This window comes from Pseudorca crassidens, chromosome 6, assembly GCF_039906515.1.
Source record: "Pseudorca crassidens isolate mPseCra1 chromosome 6, mPseCra1.hap1, whole genome shotgun sequence".
Lineage (NCBI taxonomy): Eukaryota > Metazoa > Chordata > Mammalia > Artiodactyla > Delphinidae > Pseudorca > Pseudorca crassidens.
The window spans coordinates 2708318-2730718 of NC_090301.1; the positions used below are offsets into that span (position 1 = coordinate 2708318).

The 22401-nt window shown below is 49.7% G+C and overlaps 1 protein-coding gene across 2 annotated transcripts; it reads right to left on the reverse strand.

Annotated features, from left to right (window-relative positions):
• Positions 1 to 787: 787 nt before the first annotated feature.
• On the reverse strand, positions 788 to 22297 carry ASB1 (ankyrin repeat and SOCS box containing 1). Of its 2 annotated transcripts, XR_010944123.1 has the most exons (6): positions 22113 to 22297; positions 17840 to 17981; positions 15481 to 15783; positions 8192 to 8577; positions 6690 to 7008; positions 788 to 2501 (listed from the first exon to the last, which is right to left on the reverse strand). XR_010944123.1 is itself a non-coding variant. In XM_067740028.1 (5 exons), the coding sequence occupies exons 1-5, from the start codon at positions 22150 to 22152 to the stop codon at positions 6803 to 6805; spliced, it is 1077 nt and encodes a 358-aa protein (XP_067596129.1). In that variant the 5' UTR covers positions 22153 to 22297; the 3' UTR covers positions 788 to 6802. The 2 variants fall into 2 exon arrangements, 1 of the variants encoding a protein (XP_067596129.1); XM_067740028.1 differs by having other exon boundaries at positions 788 to 7008.
• Positions 22298 to 22401: the final 104 nt, after the last annotated feature.

Genomic DNA, 22401 nt, shown 5'->3' on the forward strand with positions numbered 1-22401 from the left:
GTATCTTTAGGTGTTTCCTTTTAGGCTGGTGAGATCTCTCAAGAAGTCTCTTTCTCCTTTATTTCCTGCCTGGAGGATACAGCCTGTTTCTGAGCTGAGGATTTTACATACTGAAGGCCGATGTCTCGCCTCCCTCAGTCTCCCGCCGGGCTGGGGCAGGAACAACTGCTCAACTGTGTGGAGTGGAGAGTTGTAACTGCTTCTGAAAAGGGCCTTCAGCCAGCCCTCCTGCTTTCACTCTTTCACAACCACTTCTAGAAGCACCTGGAACTGCCAATCCCAGAGCCTCTGGGAGCTTTGCAATAAAATCAGATTCTCAGATGCTCTCATTTCTTTTTTACAACGTTGTCTCCTCGGGTATTTCTAAGTCAGTTACCATTCATCTGTTTTCTTGAGAGGTTCCAAAATTTTGTTGCTATTTATAGTCATCCTAGTGGATTTATGCCTTTTAAAAAAATTAAAATTCCCTGTAACTTTAATGGGATTTCAGGAAGGAGCTATGGTAAATGGCCACATCGAGCTGTAAGAAGTCTGGGAAATGAAGACCTATTCAGAGAATTCAAGTCTCCAGCTAGAACTGTGGGTCTGTTATCACAGATGGAGACAATGAAGGAAAACCAGCAATCTCTGCCACACAGATGCAGCTGGTTTTGAGGTAGACTGAAAGTGAGGCCATCTTTCAGTAGAGCAGGAGAAGTGTACATATGCGGGTAGGGGGTTGGGCATCGGTGTGAGGAACAAAGAAAACATCTGAAACAGCAAACAGAGAGACATGCCAGGGAGTCACTGAGACATGAATAAATGCTTTATTTAGTTCATTCATTCCCAAAGCTTCACACCACACCATCCCACTTTCAAACTAAGTCACAAAGAACAGGGGCCCGCAGTCTCCACCACCTCCCCACCCGACAGAGCACTGCAGGGACAGTGTCACCCTGATTGAAAGTCATGTGTTTCACACACTTTTAGGAGCACACTCTCTTCACACTAGAAACCCCACCAAGTAAAACAGGCTCATCCATCAGTTTAAACCTGTGCAACATTTTGGGTGCCTCCCTAGAGCGCCAGGGTCCCCCAGAGCAGTTTAAAACTCCTGTGTTAGATAAGCCCTTCTCTGCGAATTAGGAACTCTCCAGAGAGCCAGCTTCTTCTACCTGAAGTTCATGTACAAAGATTTCACATGGTCAATTCTTCTATCCAATGAGATAAACAGTGCACTAAATTAAGGCATTGGGGGGAATTAAAGGGGAATAAAGCATTTACTAAAGTTACAATAACACATCAAAGATGTCCATTGTATTTCTGAAAGCTCTTAACCAGGCACAAGTGCAAAGAACAGTCAGGTCCCAGCTGCTGCGGGCAAGCACGCAGTCATGACCAGAGGAGAAGGAGAAGCTGAGGGCTGACGGTCAGCATTCCCCTTCAGCACGCGTGCAGGCACACGGGCCCCAGCGCGTGTCACACCTCACGTGCCCGACACCAGACAGAAGCAGCGGGAGCTGTGCAAACACGCGGGGCGGAGCAGGGGCACTGCTGGCTAAATCACAGCAGCAAACTGATGTTATACACAGGAGAACCGTGCCCACAAATACCACACTAAACTGCATGGATGGCACACGCATACGTCACTTGGGAGAGATCTGAAATCCAAGCAACTTAAAAAAGAAAAGCTCCCCAAGCATTCCAGACACTGAGCGATTACAAGTTAAGGCAACAGAAGTCACCCTTCCCCCCCGCCTCTCTTTTCCATCCGACTGTCTTCCTAGAATTTATAGCATATATTCCGCACGTCACTGCACTTCAAACTCTGCACGTCCCCCCCGTGGAATTCTCCTAGGACATGATCCCACTAACCACTCATGTGTGCACATCAGTTATTTTATTCCACATCAAGAGAGTCAGGCTGGGGGCGGGGGATGAGGAGGGAAGTGAGGCATCAGCGAGCGAGGGAGAGAGAGGTCATGGGGCCAGATGAGGCACTTCCAAGCTGGCGGGGAATCCAGACCACTCGGGACTGGCCGCTGAGTGGCAGGCGGCTGAGAGGGGCACAAGCAGAAGCCGGCAGCCCCGGCGCCAGAAGGCTCACCACCAGCACCAGCACCAGCGCCAGCGCTCGGGGATGCCTCAGGTGCCCAGGCCTGAGGTCAGGGGCAGCCTCGCTGAGGAGACCACACGAACCTCCCAGGAGTGTCTCTTAGGGGATTCGGGGAGGCCAGAGGCCCATCACCCCAGGGTCGTTGCTCTGCCGTGGGCAGGACACAAGCACGCACTTCCTAACAGCTCACACAGTGATCTCAGGGCTTGTTCTTGGACTACCAGGCAGAGCAGACGCTGGGCTCTCCTTCAACCACGTACAGGCTGTTTCAAGACTCCGAGAGAAATTCCTCGGCACGTAAACATACACGGTAGCGAGACTGCGGGTCCCCGACGCTGGCTTTCAGAGACAGGCAAACTCAATAAGAAAGTCTGTGCTTTGACAAAAGGGCAGCTGACGTTTTATTCTGCAACCAAGAGCATTTTAAAATGAAAATATTGCCCTCTAGTATCACCTTCATTATATAAGAGGACATTTTATCACCCAAATTAGGAAGGACGTAATCTTAGAATAAAAGACAACCCTTTAAATTGAATGAACTTGACTTCCTATATTATTTAACATGTGTCCTTGTACTTCGACCTGCACAGGAGGCCTATGCCGTGGGCGCCGTGACTCTTGCTGCCCCCTGGGGCACAAGCCCAGCTGACCACCAAGATCACAGGCTGTCCCAGCACCATCATGGCCTCGAAGACCCATCCACTGAGAAGAGGGACCATACTCACAAGGACAGCAGTGTACACGTCGCAGGCACGGCTTAAGTGCAAAGTGCTTTCACATACATTCTCTCACGTGCCCTCCCAAAAGCTCCATGGGAAAGGCACGGCCAGACCCGGCCCGTGTAAGAGAGCAGCCTCCCTGGGAACAGGACCTGCTCAAGGCCAGGCAGGAGGCAGCAAGCACAGGAGAGCGCTTCTCTCTAGGGCCGATTTTCCTTTGCTCAGCCTGACCTTGGCTGCAAGTTCCTCTCTTTCTATTTACGCGTGAACCTTTTATTTGAAGAATCAATTCATGGAAGCAAGAGGAAAAAATTAAAATGATGGCACTCAGGCCTGATAACAGAAACATATTCAACATCAGGAAACTGCTAATTGTCCTTTCCTTTTTTAAAACTACCTGTTTAACAACAAGTGCATGTTGACTACAACTTATCAAATGTCAAAAGAGAACATCAAAAAATAAGCATCACTGCCTTAAACCCTTTTCTGGAACAAGGTAGGGCATACATAAGTAAATAAATACATAAATAGCATAAGTAATATGAAAAGGCACAGATATGTATGACACTGATGGTTCTGGAAATACATGCAGAAACGCCACCCAGGATGCCACAGCTGAATTCTCAGAGGTGTCAGCGCTGCCTCCACCACACCCCGTCCGCCCCCGCCCGTCCGCAGCAGCCAAGGCCCAGGCACAGGACTCCGTTCAGTGGCCGGCAGGCACCCCAGCAGGGACAACAGCAGGACACTGCCGGGACTAGGCTGGGGGGACCTCGGGCTCCTTCCCATTGGTGCATCATGCCCCTCCCTGCGGAGGGCTCTGGGGCCGCCGCCTCATCAAGTACCACCACACTTCCTGGCTGTGTGGGGCTGGGGCCCCAGGGCTCAGAAACATGATTTTATAAAGTGCTCTGATGGAGGGGGTGACTCTTGCCTATTCTGGATCCTATCACTGCCAACAAAAGAGAAAGGGAGCTTTAGCAAAGCGCCACTCAAAACAAGCAGGAACGGCCTTAAGCAGCTATCTACGTTATGCTCAGATTCAGGTTTGGCAGCTGTGAAATGTCAAACTAGAGCCTGAACCTCGAAGTTGCTGGGATTGTGAAAAAATCTCTAAAAGTTGGCTGCACAAAGAGAAAGCCAACCTTTCTCTGCAAAGGAAGAGCTGAGGCCCTGGCCCCTGCGGACCGGCCCTGAGCACACCATGCTCGGGGGCCCCACTCCCCGGCTCAACCTCTCCCCAGTCCCACTGCCTCCCCGGTCAGCTCTGGGCCAGGCCCAACAATGAGCGTCGACTCAGTCCACTCCTTCCAGAGAGATCCCAGAAAAATGGTTCCAACCCCCAGAAGCAAGCCCTGCACTCACTTCACCTGCAAAGGAGGCTGACGCCCACTCTGCTGGTGCAGCCCCAAGGTCGCATCGGCATGGCTGGGACCCCCGCACTGGCAGCATTCCCAGATGCGGCTTTCCAGAAGGTCTGAGAACAGAGACACCCTCCTACCCAGGGCCGGGCTGGGGAGGCTCTGTCCCTAACAGACCCCTGAAGAAAACACCAAGCAGGGCAAACTCAGAATGTCCTGCAAGCCTGCAGCAAGGCTCACCCGCAGGGATCCCGAGCCAAAGGGCAGCTGCAAGAGCTTAAAAGTAAGGGGAGGGGCTTCCCTGGTGGCGCAGTGGTTGAGAATCTGCCTGCTAATGCAGGGGACAGGGGTTCGAGCCCTGGTCTGGGAGGATCCCACATTCCACGGAGAGGCTAGGCCCGTGAGCCACAACTACTGAGCCTGCGCATCTGGAGCCTGTGCTCCGCAACAAGAGAGGCCGCGATAGTGAGAGGCCTGCGCACCGCGATGAAGAGTGGCCCCCGCTTGCCACAACTAGAGAAAGCCCTCGCACAGAAACGAAGACCCAACACAGCAAAAATAAATTAATTAATTAATAAACTCCTACCCCCAACATCTTCTTAAAAAAAAAAAAAGTAAGGGGAGCTAACCACTCCTGATACACCTCTCTCAGCCCGACCATGGAGGTGACAAGCCAGCGCTGACACACCCCCAGTGACACGAAGTCCCCTCCAGCGGCCCAGCCCACCTCTGGGTGGCTCGAGCTTCCACACAACCCTTCCCTAAGTGCAGGCAGAGCCCCAGCTCCCCGCAGCTCCTGGCCCAGCCGCAGCCCAGCTCAGGTGTGGTCCCACCACACGTGCCACAGGAACGCAGCTGATGCCCGGCCCCGGGCTGAAGCCCTGCAGCACTCAGCTCCGGCTGCAAAGGGCCCCATCGGCCGCCCACCCGCAGCGCCTCTCCTCTCAGGAAGCCTCTCCTGACTCCGAGCTCTGAATGCGACCAGCCAAGCAGGCTCCCCGTCCTGAGAAGCAGCACACAGCCCAGGCTCGGGCCTCAGACGCCATCCAACACTTACGCCTTGGCCACCGCCTGTAATGAGGTGAAGCCTCCAGCGGCTACGCTGGCCCCCCCAAATCATCGACGGCCCCCCCTCAGACCTCATACGTTCATATATGGGCCAGCCTGGCTTTCCAACACACGTCCATCCATGACACAGGAGGTGGCGTTCAGAATTCCATCCTCGAGCCACAGACGACAATGGCCAGACACTGCCTGTCTGGTCGGTGAAGACACATAATGACGCTAATAATTAAATAAACCCCTATCATTAGTTCAATTGTTACAAATTAGATTTCTCTTATTGCAGAAAATCCAAACTCAGATTTGAAATCTGCCCGTTTCTAAACACTTCTAAAGGTCAGAATCACCACAGATCCACACAATGGCCCTGAGGCCTCAAATTACCAGATGTGATTTCCCTGGAAACAGCAGCACCTGGATGCTCCAAAGAGGCAGCCTCTGGCCCACCTGTGCCGACATGGCCACACACCTGGCCACGCAGCCCAGGTGTGAGTGAGCCCTGCCCACAGCCGAGCCGTCCGTCAGGTGACAAGCCAGCTCATTCCTCTCACTTCTCACCACCCCCGGCAGGCCAGGGGAAGCCCTCTGACCTCACTGCTATCCCCTTTCTTCGGTTCTAGGAGCAACTACCAAGACATTAGGTCCAAAAAAGTGAAGATCAATCAACCAAACAGCAGATGTTTTGTCCACTGAACACAAAGCAACTGAAAGCTTAGAACCATCCAGAAGATGACTAAAGTTTGCACTTTCTGGTATGTGCAGCGACGAGAAGACAGCGCCACAGGCATCTTCCTCTTTTAGAACTGGCAGTGAATGCTGTTGGACAGTCCTTGGTCCGAATGTAGGCAGTCAATTACTGGCTATTTCAGCGTTGGCCTCCTAAAATCAATCAACTGTCTGGAAGCTCCCCAAAGTGAAATGGCAGAGAACTCATGAGACCTGTTGGCATGATGCTAGGCACAGGTGGGTATCAGACAGGTGCAGCGCTGCAGAGCTCTGAGCGTTACCTAAAGAGGCTGTGAACAAATGCAAGTATTGACTTTGAGGCAGTAAAGCCCATCCATGTGGCCAGGAAACCATCCTTGAATGAAGACAATTAATATGGCGCCTACGCCACAAGGAGAGAACAGTGAAGCGGCAAGGAAACGGGGTGCGCATGATAAATGTCACACGTCTACCCCAGCAGCAGGGGAAACAAACTAGTAAGTTCAGGAAGTGCATCTCCGTACTTTTATAGCAAGACTCCTTTTCATTTCGCGTTAATCAAGCTGAGAGGCAAACGCAGCAGCACAGCCCTGCACGGTGCTAGTTCCCCCTCCTGGGGAAGTCAGCAGGCCTCCAAGCTCAGCCCGAACTTGCTCACATTTCGAGGCCCATTTCATTAATTTCCAAAACACAGACACTGAGGAAGAACAAAATTAATTTTGTACGAGCCTTTCGGCTGATACCGACCTAAGGACTGTCCGACGCCCCAAGCACCTGAGATGGGATACAATCCATGAGGACGAGGCTGATTCCGCTTCACCAGCAGCCAGGTGGGATCTAGTCAGCAGCACAGGACGTGGTCACAGGGGCAGGAACCGGTGTCGACTGGCTCTGGAGACTGCTTCCTCCTCGCTGTAGTCAGCCGCTGCCCGTGAGTTCTGCTCATACAGCAGGAACTTTTTTATGGGGTCTGGCAGAGGCAGCGAGGGAATCAGATGGAGTCGGTATTTGCCAAGCGCTCTTCTCACGGCCACACGGCACAGATTGAGCAAGGTCCTGGGGACACCTGGAACGCATGGGAAGAAAGGGAGAGACAGAGGGAGAGGTTAAACGCCTCTCCTAACCCTACACACCAAAGGCTGGCTGTGAGGACAAGCGGGGCTGCGCCAACGCTCGCTGCCACTTCCCACCTCCAGAGAAGAGCAGGCCCTGGTGAAAAAGGTCTTGTTATCTGCTCAACTCTGTGGAACTCCCTAGACAGAGAAACAGAGCTGGCCACTGCACGCCCCAGCAGGTGTGACAAACTGCCCTCTGCCCTCTGTCAGTCTCTGCTCTTGGTCCCTCCCAGAAGCTCCAAGGGGGTCTGAAGGGGACGGGCCGAGCAACACAGGAGGAGGGCAGGCTGACAGTTTTGCTCTGGGTCAGAACAGCCTCGCCGTGTCTCTGCCTGTGCAACAGGCCTGAACACAGGGAGCCTAACTCTGTCAGCGTGGCTCCAACTGACCAGCCAGCAACTCTTCTGGGGAAGCCTCAACAGGACCATGCTTTAATGACTGGTTTAAGGAAAGCCAGTAACAAGAACACAACAAACATAAGTTCTGCGAGAGCCAAGGGACTGGGGAAAAGGTGGTCACCCAGATGCCCTCAAGACCCAGACGGGAAAGGGGCAGGGTGTGGGCAGGTCAGAGGGCGCACAGGGTCAACTTCTGGGTCCTGGAGAGAGAACGACAACAAGTACCAAGCCACGGATCAACTGCAAACTCCCTGGCCATCAACTTAATTCACTGGCAAAATCCTTCTTCATGAATAAGCAAACTGTACGCCTCATTCTAACAAAAATCATACTTAGCACACATGCAGAACAATGGTATTTGAGTGGAACCGAAGAAGGGGACATGAGGCGCCCTAGAGAAGGAAGGGCTTGCGATTTGTTGTAAAGCAAAAACACTTAAAAGCCATAAACAGCAGTGAAAGAATTTGGGATCACAAAGCAGCGCAAAGGGGTAAAGAGAACATAATTCTAGGAGCTCTGAGAACATGCACTTTGATAGGTTTCTTGGTATTAAATCTTAGTGTCTGGGAACTTAGAGAAGACCAATCTGGAAGACCGTTCTAGAAAATTCCTAGTCCTCGCTGCAGGCGGTGACCGAGTGCTTAGCTGGAGGTTGTTTTTTTTTAAATTGCTACAACTTGGTTCATTCAATTGACCTGAAGAGACTGCCAGTCAGAGTTCAACTAAGACCACTTACTTCTGGCCTCTTTAAAGACCTGCAGAGCCTCAGGGTCTACCTTCCTTCTGCCTCTCGACTCTGGGCCCAAGGATTCCCACTTCACCAGGTTCAGGTTGGCTCCGAACTCCACAAGCAGGCTAACGAAGGCCGCCTCACAGCCGTGACGCAGGACGGCATCCATGACGCACCCGGGGGAGCCCCTGTAGAAGCCCCGCGTATTGACGGGACCATTGCAGTTGAAGTCTGGGTTTGCCCCAGCCTGCAGGAGCAGCTTGAAGCACTGGAGGTTGTGGTAGGCTGCGCTGATGTACAGGGGGCAGACCACCAAGGAGGTGAGCCGCCGGGAGAAAGGCGGCTGGACGTCAGGAGTCAGGTGGTGGTTGACGTCGACATCGGCCCCGTACCTGCAGGGTAGACACACGGACAGTGAGACCTCACAGCAGGCCAACCGCAGTCAACGCATCCCCACGGCACCCGGTGGAGATGGGCCCGAACTCCAGGAGCACTGGGAGCACCAGAGAGCCCCCCAGTCACAGTGGTCCCGTGACCACCAGCAGGTACCACGGTAGTTAGGAACCTTGGAATCCACTCACGCAAAAGAACTCGTAAGGGAGTTCTTTCAAACCTTTGAAGATCCAACAATCCCATGGCTATTTTAACTATTTCAAAGCAAAGAAAAAGAAGGAAAACTTCCAAATTCAGCTTATGAAATTAACAAAACAATAATCTCCAAACCTGACAAAGGCCTCACCATAAAGAAAACCTACCAACTAACTGCACTTACGAATATCACCTTAACAACCTCCAATAAAATGTTAGCAAAGAGAATCTAAAAACATTAAGAAAGCAACATACAATGACCTCATGGGGGTTATTCCAGGGGGTAGTTCTTAAATTAGAAACTCTATTAACATAATCCATCATATTCATAGAACTAAGGGGAAAATCCATGATTATGTCCATAGATGCAAAAAAAAGGGCATATAACAAAACTCAACACTTAAGCATGTTTGCAAATACTTAATAAAAAAGAAAGTAAGGGATATTTCCTTAACATGATAAAAAATATTTCCTCAACCCAGAAGTCAGCCTCTCGCCTAGCAGGGAAACACAAGCAGCAGCTCTGTCGGGAGCAAGGTACACAGCCCCACTTTCCAGCCCACTCGTTTTAAAGACTTTTTTTTTTTAAGTACTAGTGCAATTAGACAAGAGAAAGCAATTAGCTGACTAAAATTGGAAAGGAAGAGGTAAAACTTTCCCTATTTACAGAGAATATAACTGTCTGGAAAGCCTTAAATAATTAATGAAAATGCAGTTAACAAGCAATGAGAGAATTTATTAAAGTAGCAAGTTTTAAACCAACAGCCTTCTATATACAAACAAAAACAAGTTGAAAGATAAAATGAAAAAGACCTCATTTCTGATAGCAAAATAAATTTTAAAGTGAGATATCTAAACATAAACTTAACAGTATATGTCCAAAATTTGCATGAGTAAAATTATAAAATACTACTGAAAGTCACATAAGTAGACCTAAGGAAACAGAAAGACATACCGTAGTCTTAGACAAGAAGACTCAATATCATTAAGATGTCATTTTCCCTAAGTTTATTATATAAATGAAAATACCCTCCCCAGAACTAAATAAGTTGACTATAAATGTAACTACATAAAAATAACATCCCTGGAGCTACATAAGTTGATTATAAAGTTGATTTGGAAGATCAGGAAAAGATATAAAAATAAAGATTTTTAACATAAGTAAAGTAAAACAATAAGTTACAAATTGGGGGAAATGTTACATCCTTAATATACAAAGACCTTCTAAGAGGAAAAGATCAACAGCTCTATAGATAAATGAGCCAGAGATGGATACAGACACGTGCAAACAGCTCTCAACCAGATGAAAAGATGCTCAGCCTCGCTCATAACAGAAATGCAAATTCAAACTACTCGGAGACACCACTTCTCACCTATCAGATTGGGAAAAATCCAAGAACTTATTGACCGAGCTTTAAAGAAAAGGAAGTCTTATACATCGCTGGGGGCCAGGCATGATGCAGCAATCCCTGCAGAGGGAAATCTGGTGATAGCTGGCAAACTTACCTATGCATGTACCCTCTGACGCACCAATCACAACTCCTGGAATCTAGTCCCAACACACATTTGCAAAACTCTGAAAAGATGCACACACAAGGCAATTCATTAAAACAGTACCCGTAATAGCCAAAGGCAGGAAGCGAGCCACAGGTTCGTCAAGAGGGCCTGGCCCATGCACATAAAGGAGCACTGTGCCATCTGAAAAGGAGTGAGGACCAGGGCTAAGGACTGCTCTGCAGTGACCTCCAGGACACCCTGATAAGTGAGAAACGCAGGACGATGAACGGGAAGTATGCCACTGTTTATCCTGGGGAGGAGGCTGCAATACCAATGTGCACATGATACACACCTAGACACATACCTGCCTAATTTTTAATGATGGAAGGATAAACCACACAACTTTTTAAATGGTTATCTATAGGGCAGGGACGAAGCAGATGAGGATAGAAGCTAGACTGCTTTTAATATACTTTGTTTTATAGATTTGACTTTGGAACCATGTAAATACATACTATAAAAAATTAGGGGTTTCCCTCGTGGCGCAGTGGTTGAGAGTCCGCCTGCCGATGCAGGGGACACGGGTTCGGGCCCCGGTCCGGGAAGATCCCGCATGCCGCAGAGCGGCTGGGCCCGTGAGCCATGGCCACTGAGCCTGCGCGTCCGGAGCCTGTGCTCCGCAACGGGAGAGACCACAACAGTGAGAGGCCTGCATACGGGAAAAAAAAAAAGAAAAAAAAAGAAAATTAAACAGCAATCCTTAGAAACTGCAAAGCAGAAAGAAATACTTTACCGCAACCATGTACCCAGTTGGTGCCATTGTGTGCTGCCCGCCAGGGCGGCTCTTCCCTTCAGGCACTGAGCCTCCAGAGGAGCCAGCCCATTCCCAGCAGAGTCACCTAGAAGGACCCAGGACAGGATGCACAGCAAGGCAGCCTCGCGCAGCCGCCAGAGGTGGGAGCGTTGATGACAGTCCCTGAGCTGATCTGTATGGCTGCCCGGGAGCTCTCCTCTTCTGACTCCCAGAGACAGCCCAGATGTGAGGATGAATCTCACACAGGCCGACGCAGGGGCCGCCTGACCCGGAAGCCTCCTTTTCCAGCAGAGCCAATCTCTAAACGACTCTACAGGCAGAGCCTTCAGGATCCCCTCAAGGGACCTGCCCTTGTCCTTGCACCCAAGGACGCCCAAATACATGGCTTTCTATGGGACATTTAGGGTTCTCCCAGGCCAAGCACAAACTACCAACTGGGTCATTTTACACTAAGCGGGGGCCGCTGACTACAGCAGGGAGGGCGGCCTGCTCAAGCTGTTGGAGTCCTGGCCGAGTGAAGAGGGTGCTTCTAAGGATGCTGCCTTGCAAGGGTGCTACAGCCCGCGGCGGGGGAGGAGGCATGTGTGGGAGGGGCAGCAGCATAGGAGACTGGTTCAATATGGGGGATTGGCAAAGTAAGTTAACATGTTAAAGGTAAGGGAACCAGGTCTCTCAATGTTGCAAAAGAATAATAAATTTGGAAAGGGAGAAAAGTAGGATGAACCCTGTGGTGCTGGATTGGATTAGAGGCATCAGGGTGAACTCTTCAACTGTCAATGTATAATAGATACAGAAATGTAGACAGAAGCATGTTTAAGTAACCTTAGCTCTGTCCAGCAGGAGAAACTGAAAACAGTGACACCCCATAAGCAATAAGCACTCCTAGTGTCCACACCTTGGCTTTTAAATAGCATTCACCACAAAAAGAACCCAGGATTCCTTGGAGAAATAACTAATTCCAGGGGTGAACCAGGCAAAGTACACAAGAGCCTAGAATAATTGTAACTCCACAGGAAACCATGAGTCTAACATAAATAAATGAATAAATTAAAAATCTGATGAGGAACAGGATATATACATGGTTCCAAAGTACCGAGCCACAAAAATATTTTTTAATCGCTGAGGGAAAAAGAGGAGCTTTACAATGGAAAAACCTGGCAGACGCCACCTTAACCAGAAGACGAAAGTGAACAGCAGCAGTACTGGGACCAACTGAAACATGTGCAGCCTGAGAGGATGTAATGAGAAGAGCACAGCCCCACTTCCGTGAGACTGCTACCCAAAAGGCGTTACCCACCTCTTCCGTGAGGAAACATTAGCCAGCACCCGTGTACTTGAGCTTCCACTGCCCTAGACAGTGCTGCAATGCCTCACAAATTTTGTCATCACATATTTCAACTGAATTAGGAAATGACAAAATGTAGGCAGTAATGATGATGGGGCCTGACACGCAGGGGCCCGGGCGGAGGGGAGAGCATCGTTTTCCATGCCTTAATAGAAATAGCTGGCCAACACTCACAGCCAGCAATCATGTTTTATCACCCGTCTCTTCAGCACTATTGCAAGCATCCGAAGGAACTTGCCCCTAGAAGCGACACTGCTGCCTGTCAGCAGCACAGAGCTGAGGAAGACAAAGGACAGCATACAGACCAATGAGCTCACATGACAACCTGCTTCCCCACTGACGCCATGCAGCATCGTCAGCCACTACAAATGCAAGTATCACCCAGTGTTCTCCAAGATATCCTAGGGGTGACAAGAGAAACATTCTAAAACACATACCAAACCAAGCAGAAGCCGATATTTCATTTCACACACTCAATCAATTAAGAGAACTAGATTTCAAGCAGTGACATTGTTTTGCCTCCTTATTCTTACGGATATGTCTTCTAGAATGTTTGTAATTTGGGGCAATATGACAATCTGGTATTAGCTGAGCTGTGGGAAAGACAGTCCTTCATCCACTCATAAAAATATAATGGATGGGATCCAGTTAATTTTAATCCTGAATATTTTCCAAAATTCCCCTACTGCTTTTAGTATCACTGGCAAGGAACCACTGGGACGACTCAATAAATCAGTATAACTTTTGCACATACAGAAATACCACTCCTTACCTTTTTAAAAAAACATCAGTAATATATATCAAGGGAAATGAGAAGTAACAAAATGGAGGTTACTTGCAGAGGGACACCAAATCACAACAGTGACAGAAGAGAGCCCTGCCTATGAGGGACAATGACACAGGGAAGAGGCAGGAGTTGCGTTTAGATTGTGTTTAGATTGTATTAGCTGTTCAGTAACTTAACCCCATTTTCCAAAAGTCAATTATCTGGTAATTTAGAATCCAGAAAACTTTTCAACAGAATAATATATGCTCTTGGTACCTCACTGTAAAAGTAATGTCCTGTACTCCAGCGGGGCAGCAAAATGTCTTAGTAACGTTTCCTCAAGAAGGGCACCTGTAAATATCTCTGAAAGTCAAGCCTGCAGTTAATTCAAAGCAGTTGCGCATCATGAATTGACTGAAATGCCCTATGGGATTTCTGGAACCAAGATGAAATTTCATGGATTGATCCTACTGAAAAACATTTCCAAATTAATGACTTACATTCTCCAAGATGCAAAGATACGGGACTGAGGTGATTTAGATTATCAGGCTGGAAATCCTTCAAAAGAAGGGGAAAAAAGCATCATCACGTCTTCATCACCCTCCAGTATAACCACCATACCATCCTCAATTATCTTTCCAAAACTCAATTCCATAGCCATTTAATATATAAGTCCTTTTGATATAATAAATATATTCTCAGTACCTAATTTAAAAAACGATGTCCTGCACTGGGCGCGGGGGACGCCAGGTCCCTGCTCCTCAGAACACCCCCAGTGCAGCCCGTAATGATGCTGTAACCCTCTCCTGTAATACTTTCCCACACCGACAACGGGCTACCTGAACTGCACTCAGTCCAGCCACAGAACAAACAGCCTCCAGAGCCGGGGGGCGGTGGTGGGGGTGGCGGGGGCTGCTGGGCAGGGAAGCATCTTTAGTAGAAAGAAGTCACTGGAGACATGAGACTGAGACTGAAAATGCAATCCGGCTCAAATTTTTAAAAAGGTAACCGTTAGTACAATTAAAAGAAGACCAGAAACCGTCTAAAACCACAGAAAGGGAAAGCAAAGAAAACACAGATCATGGAAAAAAGATATAAAATAAAGGTACAGTTAAGACACAGAAAGACAACAGTAATAGACCTAACATCAGCTATGGCAACAATGTTAACTGTATTAAAAAACAAAGAATCCCTTTATCCTACAAAAGCTTCTTGCTTTTCACCCCATTTTGCAGTTCTCGGAGACTATCCACTTCCTGAAGTGTGAAATAAAAGTTCATTTGTATCACCTAAAAAAACAAAAGAATCCCAGACAGTCAAACAGTAAAAGTGAGCTCACAAAGAATAACTTAAACCCACTAAGATGAAAACTAAAAGTTACAGAATGCTACATAAATGAGCCTCAATGAAACCAATGGTTTCCTTTTGGTTTGATAAAGGGCACAATCCATAAGCAAGAACTTCCATGAGCCCAACGAGCATCAAAATACGGTGAGCAAAATTATTAGAAATACAAGGGAAACTGGCAAATCACAACAGTACTTACAGACTAACAGACTTCTCTGAATTTGGGGAAGATCCAATGGTTAAAGATGTAAAAACAAAAGAGAGAGGAAGTCTGAATAACATAACTGAGGCTGTCATCTTGTACTATACAAATAAAACCCTGTGGTTATATACTTTGTTACAAGTATCCACAACAACGTAGTTGGACATTAAAAAATAACTTTAAAAAAGCCCAAAGAAGGGCTTCCCTGGTGGCGCAGTGGTTGAGAGTCCGCCTGCTGATGCAGGGGACACAGGTTTCTGCCCCAGTCCGGGAAGATCCCACATGCCACGGAGCAGCCGGCATACTGCCAAAAAAAAAAAAAAAAAAAGAAAAAGAAAAAAGCTTAGCAGACACAGCCAAAGCTATAGGCAAAGGTAAATTCATAACCTTGAAAGTTTACCTTATTAATCAAGAAAAAAATGAATAAGCATGCAACTCAGAAAATTAGGGAAAATATTAACTAAAATTAAGGAAAATGGGAAAAAATAAAGATAAAAACAGAAATTAATCAGTAAGTAAAAAAATAAGAGAACTGATAAAGCTAAGAAGCAGCTCTTTAGAAAGACTAACAAAATAGACAAATGCTCTAACAAGTCTAATTGGAGAGAGAGAGGAAAAAAAGGCAAATGCAGAAAACAAGAAATGAGAATGTGGCTGCGAGAACGTGCTGATGCGGCCACGCTCCCCGTGGTGGCCATCGCAAGGGCAATGGTGGCCCAGCCCCTGTGGTACTGACCTGATGAGGGCCTTCAGGATGTCTGCCCTGCCCACCCGGGAGGCGTGGTAGACAGGGGTGCTGCGGTGGTGCCGGCTTCCATTGGGGTCGGCGCCGGCTTCCAGAAGGATCTGGGCGCTCTCCAGGTGCCCGTTCACCACGGCCACGTACAGGGCCGTCTGTCCCTTCACGTCCACCAGGTCCACCTCAGCCCCCTTCCGGATCAGGAAGTCCACGCAGTTCCCGTGGCCTGCAGTGGCCGCGATGCGCAGTGGTGTGCAGGGCAGCCAGCCGCAGCACCACACAGACTTCTCGTTGATGCGGCTGAGAGAGAGCACAGGGAGCCAGGCTGGGAGGGGTGCTAGGAGACCGGCCAGCCGCTCCAGCTCCTCTCAGGTGGGATCCTGAGACAGGGAGCAGGAGGGCAGCCTTCGCTTTAATAGTGCTTCCAGGTGCTCGTTTCATGAAATGCTTTCACATAGCCACCCTGCTGGGTCCACGCCTGAGGCAAGACAGGCAATAAATTAAGAGCCCAGTTCTACAGATGAGGAGATTCGAGGCGCAGGTAAGACTGCTGAGCACTAGAGTTAAGATCTCCAATTTCCTGACTCGCGTCCAAAGCTCTTTGCTCCACGAAGGGGAGAAGGGCCTGCCCGGGAGGCAGCGCAGGATGGAGGACAGCATACCTGCTCGGGACCTGGGTCAGGGCCCCGAGGCCCCTCTTCACCAGCTACTACCTGTGAAGGCCTGAAGCTGGACTGCTCTCTGGGCCTCGGTATCCTCACTGGGGCTAGGTGACCACTGTGGTCCCTCTACCTCTGACACAGCACAAAGGACAGCCTGCAGGAATCACCACACTCCTGGCCAGCAGCAGCAGAGGGAAACCGTCCAGGCTCAGCCCTCATTGCAAGTGACACTCAGACCACAACTCCCCATCAAGGGATGCCAGGGTCATGCAATGCATGGATCCATCATGTCACCAGCTGAGGCTCTTCACCTCAAGCTCCCAGCGCAGCTCTGAACAAAGCTGAGGAATACAGATCACTAAAGCAGTGACCCAGAAACATGCAACAGGTCAGGGTTCCTCCTTCAGCTGGTTACTAGCTTCCACCAGCCAAGGAGGCCAAGGAACGCTCCAAGGACTCATCACCGAAGAACTACATAGCAAGAGCAAAATATCGTCAAGAAACCAGATTCACTGAACCTGAGTGAAAGAAAGAAAAACGGTACTTGAAAAAGCAATGTGAACATACTTGGTCTATTTTAGTAGCTTAACTCTATTCTACTGTTATATCTGCAAATTTAAGGTTTTCTTTGGACTTGAGTCATTCATGTTAAATATTCGTGTGCAATCCATATCATTTCTCTTTATGACGATCCTTTCTGGCTCTTTGGAGCTTTTTTATTTTTAACATGAATATCTATTCTAACGAAATAATGCTAAGACATTAGAAGGGAAAGAAGAGACACCTATTCTTGTATTGTTAGAAATCCTTCTCTTGGGAACTGTCCACGAAAAGTGGTATAAGTTTCAGTATCAATACACAGGCATTTCTTCTATCAACTCACTGGCATCCTAGCCCTGGAGGGGAAACAGAAACACAGAAAGAGGCTGAAGGATTTTCTGGTTGCAGGTGAGTTTCAAGTCTACTTGAGACTCCAACCTTAGACACACGGAGAACAGGCAGGCTCTGTGCTCCCCGGGTGTCTCGAGTGGGGAAAAGTAACAGCAAGACTCCGATGCCATGAGGGGCTTGAGCCGGTCTGGAGGAGCTAGCAGGATGTGGCAAGGCAACAGGCAGGGCGCTACCAACAAAAGGAGCGTGTCCCTGGGTAATGAGACCGCTGGCCAGAGGCTGAGCCCCAGGCCCTGGAGGCAGATGACTGAGGCCCTGAGAAGCCAGAGGAGAGCGCGTCAGGAACTCTGTACAGGTTTGCTCCATCGGGAAGTCCGGACCCAAAGGGGGATAACGATGCAATAATTAAGGGAGGAGAATTTATGCATGCGCCTTAGGATAAAGAGCCAGAAGAGACTCGCAAGGGAGCAGGGCCGCTGTTGAAGACAGTAATGACGCTGTCGTCGAGGGTAACGTCAGGGAAGCTGACGCCCAGAGAGCACCAGAAGTTGCTGGAACATATAAAGGTGACAGAACTGGACTTGAACTCGGGTCTCTCTGCCCTCGCCATCAGGCTGTCGCCTACGAGTCTGACCACGCTTCCGGCAGTCCCCTTTTATCCCATCCTCGGAAAGTGGAAACACTCAGGGTCTCCACCTGCAAATCGGAGACCGCTGGGCCTCCCTCACAGCTCCCGAGCATTAGCTGCGTGCAGACCCACAGGCCAAACCCTGGGCAGCCCCGGGGCGGGCAGCGGCGCTCACCTCCGGTAGCTCTCCTCCTGCAGCAGGCTCCGGAGGGTCTGGAGGTCCCCCACGTAGGCTGCATCGTGGAGCCTCGTGTCCTCACAGTGCTCCAGCGGATGGTCACAAAACTGCTCCCTCAGCCACTCCTTCAGATTCGGACCTGCACTGAAGAGAGGGGCGCCTGTCAGCTCAGGGAAGCCTTACCAGCACCAACTGTGAGGGGCCGCCCTCGGCCGCCAGCCCTGCCTCTCCCCAACACGGGTGCTCTCCAACTCTCAAGAACACATCATTCCCCTGCTCCAGAAGCTTCCAGAGCCAGGAAAATGTAAAAAGTTTCCCTTAATGAAGCTAGCACACTCCTGACACCAAACCTGGCGAGGTTTTAAAACTTTGATGGGGTGGGTGATAGTAAGCCCAAACTAGTTAAGGATAAAGATCCTAAATTAAATATTAATAAAGCGAAATTTAAAATATGTATCCAAAAAGTCACCGTAAAATTACTCTCATGTATTCCAAGAATGTCTTAGTGTTGGGAAAAACCACATAATCAGCTGCTATGTTACAAAAGGACACCTGACTTCGGCATAACTCAACAGCCAGAAAAACACTGCTGCTTGTAAACCTGAAGGACTCTGCCATGTGATCTGGGCAATGGCCTCGCCACGCGGCAGTCCCCGCGAGTGACAAGTCTGACGTAACCTAAGATGGGTGTACTTTTCTGAATATAAGCTGCACCGCAGTAAAAAGGAAAATTTTTAAATACATGCATACAACTAGAAAGCCAGCCCTATATAATGAAGATAGAAAACAAAAAAGCAATAAAGACTAGAATAAATGGTGAAAACCATACCATGTACTTGAGTGAGAGTCAATGCTAGGAAAATTTTAAGTGATACCAAATAAATTAAGAGGTTTAACAAATCTCTTTGGGGTTTTTATATGAGATGTGACAAAAATCTTCTAGAAGTTTATTTGGAAATAAAAATAAGAATCACTTTTCGGTTTTTTTTTGTATGTATGAGAGGAGATCTATCCTACTAGATAATAGAAATTCTCTCTCATCAGAATAAAAAGATAAATAAATCAAACAATCAACTGCCCAGAAAAGAGCTTAGTATAAAAAACTTGGTATGTGAGAAATGGGCAACAAAATCAGTGAGGAATGGGAGGAGTAGCTGCTATAAACTGAATGTCTGTGTCCCCCAAAATGTCCTGCCAAATAATATGCTGGGAGTCCTAACCCCCAAGGTGATTATTAAGAGGCAGGACCTTTGGTAGGTAGGACCTTTACGTCATGAGAGTGGAGCCCTCATGAATGGGATGAGTGCCCTTATAAAAGAGACCCTGGAGAGCTCCCTCACCCCCTCCACCACATGAGGACACAGTGAGAAGACAGCCGCCTAGGAACCAGGAAGCAGGCCCTCACCAGACATCCACCAACCTGCCAGTGCCTTAGTCTGGGACCTTCCAACCACCAGAGCTGTGAGAAATAAATTTCTGTTGTTTATAAGCCATCCAGTCTATTCTGTTGTTACATCCTGAATGGACTAGAACAAGTACCATTGATCACTGAACAACGCAGGTTTCATCTGCAGGGGTCCACTCACACGTAGATATTTTCAACAGTAAACAGCACAATACTGCACAGTCTGTGGTTGGTTGAATCCACAGATGCCTAGGAACCTCAGATGCAGAGGACCGACTAAGTTACATGCAGATCAACCCCCAAGTTGTTCAGTAGTCAACAAATTTGTACAATTAGATACCTACAGCTGACCCTTGAAGCGCATGGTCTGAGCTATGTGGGTCCACTCACACATGGATTTTTCTCACTAAATACATACTACACTACACAATCCGCAGTTGGCTGAATTCTTTTTTTTTTTAATTTTTTATTTTATTTATTTTTGGCTGCATTGGGTCTTTGTTGCTGCACGGGCTTTCTGTAGTTGCAGCTAGCGGGGGCTACTCTTCGTTGCTGTGCGCAGGCCTCTCACTGCGGTGGCTTCTCTTGTTGCAGAGCACAGGCTCTAGGCACGCGGGCTTCAGTAGTTGTGGCACGTGGGCTCGGTAGTTGTGGCTCACGGGCTCTAGAGCGCAGGCTCAGTAGTTGTGGCACACGGGCTTAGTTGTTCCGCAGCATGTGGGATCTTCCCAGACCAGGCTCGAACATGTGTCCTCTGCATTGGCAGGCGGATTCTTAACCACTGAGCCACCAGGGAAGTCCCTGGCTGAATTCTTAGATGCAGAACCTTGAACATGGAAGACCAACTGTAAAGTTTTATGGGGATTTTTGACTGTGCAGGGGTTTGGCAACCCCCATGCCCTGTGTTGTCAAGGGTCAACTGTAATTGAGTTCTTCACCTCACACTGGAGCCCAAAATATCTCTTTATAAACATAATTGCACAGAGAGGGGCATAAGAAAAGAGCATGAACTCAGACGGCCTTCATTCAAGTCCCCACCGTGCCAGCTGTCCTAGTGGTGGACTCTCTCCAATGCTGAAGTTGCTTTTTATATTCAAATCAAATCTCTTTTGAGTACCTACTGTATACAAGGCTGGGCCATAGGACAACAGGGGTGATGCGTACGTTTCCTTACACTCCAAGATTTGATAGTTCAATGGCAGAGGTAAGACACAAAGGCCACAGGCAGGTGGGCAGAGCAGTGGGGGTTCACAAACGCATGGGTCACTCGAGCTCATGTCACAGCCAACAGGCAGGCATCAAGGACCCCTTGGGCCCCCATGCCAATGCTCCTTCGGTAGCTATCCTCCACTGTAGTTATCCCACAGTTTCACTGCACAGGCTGAGAAAGTTCAAAGTAGGGGTAAGATTCAGAAGGTGTAAGGAGACTCTGACAAACTTTTGCTAAGTTCTCCTCTAGGCCTCCCTTTGCTGGCCTCTTTTTGACCCACTACCTGCCCAGCTCAACACAGCCTCCTCTCTCCCAGCTCCAGCTCCAAGATATCTTTCAGTTTGCATTTTTCTGATCAGCTTCTCCAATGACAACACAATTACTCGACAAAGCACTTAAGCTTTAACTGTGGCCCCTCTACTCCCAGGCCTGCAACACACTCAACAGTAAAACCGCACCACCTGGATATTGACAAGAGTGCCTCTGTGTAAGGCAGAGCCGGTCTTCCTGCCACAAGACTCTTCTCCACACTGGGAAGCAGCTGCCAGTCCTCTTCCCCCAGGTAAACACCTCTCAGTCCCTCCCGCACTCTCACATGAAGTGATGTCCCAGACCCTAAGGTCCTGGCTGCCCCTGGGGTCAAAGTCAATACCAACCAAAGCCCAGGACAGAAAAGGCTTTGTTTGTATTTTTATTCACTGCAGTATCCCCACCCCCAGCCAGGTCCAGCCAATAACAGGTCCTCAATAAACCGTTTGTTGGATGAATGAATGGATGGAGGGAGGGATGAAAGGCACTACTTGCACCCGTCTCCAAATCAACATTATACCTTAAATTTTGGCACATTTAAGAGTAATAAGCTCCTTAGTTTATTACTAACTAATAAACTCTTTGGAGGGGTATCTCTCCAGAGACACAGATGAGCATGTAAAGTCCAGAGCACATAGAAGCATTTGGTACCCGGGGAAAACTGAGACAACAGACAAGGAGGGAACCTCCGCCCACCCCCCGACCCCGCAGGTTAAGAGGAAGCCTCTCCCGAAGGCGGGCAAACGCACTTCCCCGCACATTCACATTTGTTTGGCAGGAATATTTCAAGGTGGAGACCCTCAGTCAGATGGCTGTTTTGGGCGCGAGCCTTTCGAGCCGCCTAAACCGAACTATGGCACGGCTGCCTCCTCTGCCGGTGGGCAAGGGCCCCTGGACCTGCTGTGTCACTGACAGCTCGCTGGGGTGGCGTTATCGCTGTCCCTGGCCTGTGCGGGGAGGGGGGCGGTTGTTGAGGGCAACCGATGCCAGGATGGAGAGAAGGCACCCGCCCTCCCGGGAGCTGACCTCTGGGGGCTCTCCCGACCGCTGCGCTCACAGCTGGAGAATGACCCACGTCCTCTCTTTACAGTTGGGGTCCCACCCAGCCCTAGAGGCCAGCCGGCTGGCAGTTACGGTGCAAGTTCCACAGGACGGGAAATCGGCGCGAGGGCTGGTCTCGCGAAGCCGGGCAGCCGGGCACCCCGTGAGCCGCGCTGACCGACCCCCGGCTGCGGGGCGCGGCTCCGTGGGCCCCGGCCGGCCGCAGGGCAACACGCAGGGCCCCGGCCCGGGCAGCCGCCCCGGCCCCCCGCCGCCCCGGGGCCCGGCGGCCGCGCGCACGTTACCTGCGAGCCCAGGTCCGGCCCGCCCGCCGCCCTCCGCCATAGGTGCCGGCCTTCGGCCAGTCGGCAACTCGCCTCCCCCGCGGCCCCCGCCCGGAGCGCCTCCCGCAGACCGGAAGCAGCGCGACCGCGACCACTTCCGGCGCCTCGGGCTGTGGGCCGCGTCGGGGGCGCGGCTTCCGGCGGGCGCGCGCCTCCCTCAGGCCCTTCTGGCGCCTCTAGCAGGGCGCCAGGGCGTCCACCTCCCGCTTCGCTCCCGATGTGAGGACGAACGAGCGCCGGCGCTGGGCGC